Source organism: Phaseolus vulgaris, chromosome 5 (genome assembly GCF_000499845.2).
Source record: "Phaseolus vulgaris cultivar G19833 chromosome 5, P. vulgaris v2.0, whole genome shotgun sequence".
Taxonomy (NCBI): domain Eukaryota; kingdom Viridiplantae; phylum Streptophyta; class Magnoliopsida; order Fabales; family Fabaceae; genus Phaseolus; species Phaseolus vulgaris.
The window spans coordinates 5,667,035-5,673,974 of NC_023755.2; the positions used below are offsets into that span (position 1 = coordinate 5,667,035).

General features: G+C 35.0%; 1 protein-coding gene across 1 annotated transcript; it reads right to left on the minus strand.

The window, feature by feature from the left end:
* Positions 1-400: 400 nt before the first annotated feature.
* LOC137834978 (extensin) lies at positions 401-2,909 on the minus strand. The gene is made up of 3 exons (XM_068643259.1): positions 2,245-2,909; positions 914-1,921; positions 401-709 (listed from the first exon to the last, which is right to left on the minus strand). Exons 1-3 carry the CDS (start codon positions 2,330-2,332, stop codon positions 678-680), a joined length of 1,128 nt encoding a protein of 375 aa, XP_068499360.1. The 5' UTR covers positions 2,333-2,909; the 3' UTR covers positions 401-677.
* Positions 2,910-6,940: the final 4,031 nt, after the last annotated feature.

The window sequence follows — 6,940 nt, forward strand, 5'->3', positions numbered from 1 at the left end:
AAAAATAATATAAATAAATTAAATTTATTTTTCAATTATTTTTAAATATAAAAGTAAATTTGTAATCTTATTTTTTTATCAATTAAAAAAATATAATTTCATTCACACCCATTAAATTAATCACAAATTTTCATAAATTTTTTTATAATTTTTTATTCTATCTAAAAAACTTCAATTTCTTTATACTCTCCTCCACAAACCATCTCAAATCCACTATATAATCCAAACATGTAAACATGAACAATGTTCTATCCAAAAAAAAAATTTAAACAGCTATATTCGGGTGAAAAAACAGAAACATTAATTCGACAGAGAGCAAATGAATAAAGTTCCCAAAAAATACTATCGCACGTTGTGTAGTGTTAGTTATTTTTATGCATTATAGAGAAGAAAAGGTGAATAATCAATACAAGATAATAAGCATATTTTTTGTATAAGGTTATCCTTTTGGTGGTACTGTCAAGGAGTTAATTTAATTAAACAGTGACTAGAAATTACAAATGGAAATGTATATTACTTACAAAATACAAAATCTTTGCGTGTAATTCACTGTGGCATGCATACATATGTAACTTATTAGAACAGGAAAAAAAAAAGAGAGATTGTGAAAGAAAGAGTATTCACTCTTCAAACATTCAAAAGTTGCACTGTTGGGGCAAAAAAAAAGACAACATTGATCAGTTGTAGATGAAGTGACACCCATCGAAGCCTGCTCAGAAGAAAACAAAAAGTAGCATTACTGCAATACTTAAATGAGATTTTTTATCGATCTCAAAATTTCATAAAAAAAAATCGTGTTAAAATGATATGTTTTTAGTATATTTGAACTTAATTATGCCAGAAACATTCTATAAGCGTTCATTTTGATGATGAAAGTTAGGAAAACACAGTGTTTTATGATTTTGGTACTCACTAGGGTCAACAGCAACTAGCATGGCTGTTCCTCCAAACTCGCAATTGCCTCCAGCACCTTTAGTTCTTTGCCAATAACTATTGAAAGCATATGAAGCATGTGCATAGACAGTGTCGGGCTGATAGCAGGGCCCATTGGGCTGAATTGAGGTGCAATCTGCTCCTGACCAGCAAGCATAGTTCATGGCCTCTTGGATGATTGGGTCTGGGACTGAGGGCTTAGCCACACACCACAAGGTGGTCCTTGGGGCATAGTTGGGTGGTGGTGGCACACTTGGTGGAGGGAACACCACAGGTGGCTGAAACACACCTGGGCTAGGGATGGTGCCTTCACTGGGGGATGGCACAGTGCTTGGTGGGCTTGGGAGAGTGCCTTCTGTGGGGGAAGGGATTATGGTTGGTGGGCCTGGGCTAATGCCACCTGTGGGGGAAGGGATTATGAAAGGTGGGGTGGGCTCAAAGTAGGGTGGACTGGGCTCAAAGTAAGGTGGGCCCATTGAGGAGTCAGGTGGGCTCATTGAGGAGTCAGGTGGGCTTGGGATAATGATGGGAGGATTGAGCACGGGCTCAGGCGAGCCGGGCGTGATAGTGGGTGGGCCAGGAATAATTTCTGGGGTTGGTGTGGGGAAAGAATCTGGTGGGCCTGGTGTTATGATTAAGGGGTTTGGAGGTGGGTTTTGGGTTGGGAGAACCGGTGAGGTGTAAAAGTCAGGTGGTGATGGTATTGTGGGTTGAAAGCCTGTGGGGGTAGGCATGGTGGTGGAAGGAGTACCTGGTGGTGGGAACACACAAAATGGAGGGCTGTTTTCTGGGAGTGGGATTGGAGCCAGTGAGTCATAAGGGGGCAAAGAGAATGGGGAGCTAAGACTATAGGGTTCTACATTTGATGAGAAAATGGTTGGATTCTCATCTAAATGCTTAACTGTTTTCAACTTCTTTGGGTTTTTGTTGGTTGAATTTCTTTTATCTTTAGGGCCTCTCAATACCCTCATTATTGATCTATCTGCATCTGTAAAGGGAAGTAAAGTGGCTTTTGAGCCATTAACTTGTTGCCATTCAATATTTGCTTAATGTCAATGGTATTATAATGCAGTTCTGAATACATTCTAGCTCTTATTGCTTGATCATGAGTTGTGACTCATTACACTGTACATGGATTCTAACAAGCAAATGGCTTTACATAATCTCATCCACAATGTAAGATCATGGTAATTATATCTAGAAATTAATTTAAAATTTTGGAATAATTGGGATGATAAAGATGGTACATCATTGAAAAGAAAGATAGAAAAAACAAGTGGGATGAAAGCTATTGAGGTTAATGAGGCTTACCACATTGAGTGAGAGAAATGGCAGAGAAAGTGAGGTAGAGGAGAAGTATCATAACACACTTTCTCACTCTTCTTGTTTCCATGACCATGACCCCCACTTGCAATTTGGTTACTGCAATGCCTCAGGATGTAAAGAAAGAGGCTTCTGATTATGGCTCCACTGTTGCACTCCAATTGCAGTGCACTTAAAGACTCAAAGGTGGAACAATGTGAGGTTTTTATATAAATACAGGGCCTTGGACAGCACCAGGAATTGGGCAGAGTAAAGGAAGAGTGGAGAAGGGGGTTCTGTTTGGGATAAAGATTGATTCTTTGGGTGACACAACTTTGATGCACAGTCATTCTTGGTTGGAGATGTGAGCATGAAGGCATGCCAAAAGTGCAGAAAAGGTGTCACAAATGTGAGTATTTTATGGGAATTGGCTCACCGGCTCAACAATGTCCTTTTCAAGGAGTTTTTATAAGTGCATTTCATGGTGGTATATATGCTTACTTCATCATTGGAAAAGATGAAACTTTGGTTTTATAAACCCTTTTTCTTTTGCTTGCTTTCTACTCAAAGATCTCATGCAAACACTACCACTTCTCTTGCTGTGGCGTGAGGAAGAGATTCGTCAGTCAATAACAATAAGCACGAAGGCATTAGCTACATCTCAATTGCCATTCAACCATAAAAGAACAGGCATATGTATTTATAAGGTTTAACCAAGGTTTGAGATAACATCATGGTCACAATTTCTTATATTTCAAACATTTATAGACAAGTATCATTAATGTATATTCTTTTTCATATTTGAAACCTGAATTCAAAACTTCAAAACCAATCACACTATTGATGTTGTGACAAATTGTAATCATGTACTACTGTTTTCAAAACTTTGGTTGTAACATATGTTTATAAAGTGCATCAAAATTTGTCAAACCAGAAATGGAAGTGATGGGTTCTTTTGGTGTGGTATTCCCTCTCTATATACTAGTTAAGATGCTTTTGGGAAAGTGTGCTTTAGGCTACCATGTACTGGGATTGCATTAGTGTCAATGTCTCAAGTTAAGAGCCTAAAATCTGAGGGTGATCTTTTTAAGGAAAGGGAAAGAGAAAAATTGTCTCTAGTAGGCAAAAAGAAAGATTGGTGATGTGACATATGAGTTGGACTAATATGATTTGATCACCTTTATAATGAGGTTTTTGAAAACTAAATGTAACATTAGATGAATCATGTTCTTGTAAGAGTAACTGGGGGGGAAAGAGTTTTGTTTAATCAATTAAAAGTGTTTTGTTTGGAATCTGAATCTCATCTGTGATTCTTCTTCATCCTTGATTTTGGTTTGTCAAACTTTCCTCTTCACCCAAAAAGAAATATAATCTTTACAGTGCCCAAGGGAATAGTTTTACAAATTTAACCTATATTTTAGGTTTAATTATATTTCTAAATTTGAGATAAATATGCATTTTATTCTCTCTCTAAATAAAAAATAACAAAAATTTAGTCTTTCAACATTAATAAAATACTACCTTAATAATTTAAAATTAATGTATTCGAATTTGAGAAACTTGTTTTTTTTTTTTTTTTTTTTTTTTTTTAATTTGAGAGAGCCAAATTGAATTTATTTCAAATTGTGATTACTGAAAACATAGGTATTACATTTTGAGAAATATTAATTGGCATCTTTCTTTGCTTCAGCCATCAAGTATGTTGATAGTGGTTAGATACATAACTTAGCATTTAGATGCCTGAGATTACCTTTGTTCTTCTTTCTATGTGATGTGAATGGGTGAGGGTTGGATACTTTGGTTCATTTATCTTGTTTACTCTCTTTTTTTTCTTTTATTTTTTTATTCTTCAATAAATTATTGATGCTTTTGATCATCAAATTGGAAGAATCAGAACATTTTGTTCTAGACTCAAGAGCCAACTTCTTCCTCTCATGTCAATTTCTGTTATTTTCTGAGAGCGAATTTAGATGCATAATGTTTTATTTTGTTATCAGATATTTTTTATACTCCATTTCTTCATCAATTTACAGTATAAAGGAGGAATTTACTATTAATTATACCTTTTCTTAATTTACTATAAAAATGGCATGAGTAACATATTGGCCTCCTAATTATATGTTAGTACTCCCAGATTAAACTCTTTAAGAACTATTTTCGTATGAAATTGGTTTACTTCAAACCCATATGAATATACAACATAATTTAGAAAAAATGACTAATTGAAGATATGGTAAGTGAGACAACCACTTCTATTTTATTACACATACTAAGTTAAACATATGTCCAAATAGAATATAAGAGGAAAAGTCTATCTATGTCATGGTTATCAAAATATTAACCTTTGTGTGACCTTCAACTTGTTCATATATGCTAATATTGAATTCATGAAATGATTTTCAATATTCAGTTTTGTGGAGGTTTTTATTTAATTTTTAAATCAATTTATGTAAATTTAAATTCTAAAAATACTTCTGTAGTGGAATGAGTTGTTGCTAATAGAAAATTAATAAAAAACTTTTAGAAATTTTTACCATTTGAAAAAAAAAAGTTAAAAAATGTAAGGCATTTGAAACTTAAAATACATTTTTCAAAGCTTTTTAAGAAAAATCTCGTAAGAGGATTGTAAATTATTTTATGAAAAAACTCTTTTGTGAAGCATGCAAAAAAGGAAAGAATTGAAAAAATATTTCAAACCTAAGAACCATGTTTCCACTGCCAGACCTCTAAAGCTTTTGCATATAAATCTATTTCCTACAAGAACTTAGTTTGGAAGGAAAGAAATATGGTCTAGTAAAAAATATGATTATTTTAGATTCACTTTGGTATTCTTTTTTTCCTACAAGAATGAGACTGTTTGATGGAGGACCATCCGGAATGACACATATTGGACCTTTAACTAGGGTCATGACTAGAAAAATGGAAACTCTATTTTTATAGAGAATTAATTTTTAACTTTTCTTCCAATTTTCCTAGTCTTACAAAATTGTAAAGAATATTGTAGGATTTTATTTGGGTCTTACTTGGGCTTATTTTTGGGCCATGTATTGTGCCTATTAGAATAGGGCTGATTCTCCCTACACCCAATCAAATTGGGCCTTCACCCAATTGCATTTGTGAAAGTACCGAATTACCCTTAATGAAAATGAAATTAGGGTTTAGTGATTTCTGCACCCAGTCACACATCCAAGTTCGTTTCTGCCATTCTCGCACCCAACACCATCTCTCGCACGAGCATTCGCATCCTCGCATCTTAGTTGACATTTCTCCGACAGCGTAGTGTTGAGTGGAAGGACCCCTTAAACAAAGATGAAGCCAGGAGCGCAAAGGTCCTCCATTGCGCGAAGGTATGAGGGTATCAACGCACCCTACAAGCTTTTTCAAAATAAACATGACAATGGTACAATTGAATTTTAGAATGTTCGTCGAGTGTCAATCACAATGGATTGGGTGCAGGAAGAAATTGCCTTAGAATAGAAGGTAGAGAGTCTAGCTAGGGTGACAATTGGGCCTCTTTGAGCCCATTTGCAACTCTAGACCGTCTAGGGTTTTTGTAGTGCGTTCTAAGGAGGCATAAACACCTACATAGCAAGGGAAGTATGAAGGGCCAATTGGACATCTAACATTGAAAGTGTGACTGCCACATGGTTGCACCTCAATGGAGAGAAATCCTCTCCACTCACAAGCCACCACTTGTCACTCCATGAATGGAGATGATTTGCTCCAATTATAGAGTGCTATTTGTAAAGTTATGAGTGAAGAATATTTTCAAATTTTTGGCACCATTTAGGCTATAAATAGAGGTGCTCAACTCATGTATTTTTCAACTTTGATTGACTAATGAATTGTTGCACAAATTTTGTCTCAATTTGTCTCTTAGCTCCCTCCTAATTAGCACTATATGAGTGTTTTAGCAAGGATCATCTTAGAAGTTTGCCTCACATCTTCTAAGCATATTTTCCCTATTTAATTTCTCCTTCATCCACGGTTCAACTTCAGCTATTGAAGTCACAAATCTGCTCCACTTTCTGCAACAAAGAATTAAACATAAAAGAAACAATGCAAATCAAGCTAGAATTACATCACTTTCCATGTGTTTGACGTATTTTGCAAACAAGTAGAGACATAACAAGGTTTTTTTGTGTGTCTCAAGCATCAAAAGTAATCATGGAACTGAGTTTGAAAATGGAAAAATTCAGAAGTTCTGTGAGGTAAATGATATATACCACAATTTCTCTTCACCAAGAACTCATCAACAAAATATGGTTTTGGAAAGGAAGAATAAAACTCTCCAAGTGATGGTCATACTCTATGAAAACTCCTTACGAAAGCACTTATGACTTAAAGGCTTTTAACATTGCATGTTATGTACAAAACATAATACTCACCAGACCCATGTTTGAAAACACTCCCATTGAAAAGAAAACCCAACATTGCATACTTTCATGCTTGTGGCTATTCTTGTTACATCCTTAATCCCAAGGACCAAATTGATAAATTTGACTCCAAGGTAGATAAAGGAACATTTCTTGGTTACTCCGATAGTCCAAGGCTTATAGAGTGTATAACTCTCATACCTTGATCATAGACGAAACCGTAAATGTAAAGTTTGTCGATTTCTCTTAAAATGATAGGAGACTATCAGATATTTACCTAAACTTTGTATATCTTTGCATTGACAAGACATACAAAAGAAAATCATCAG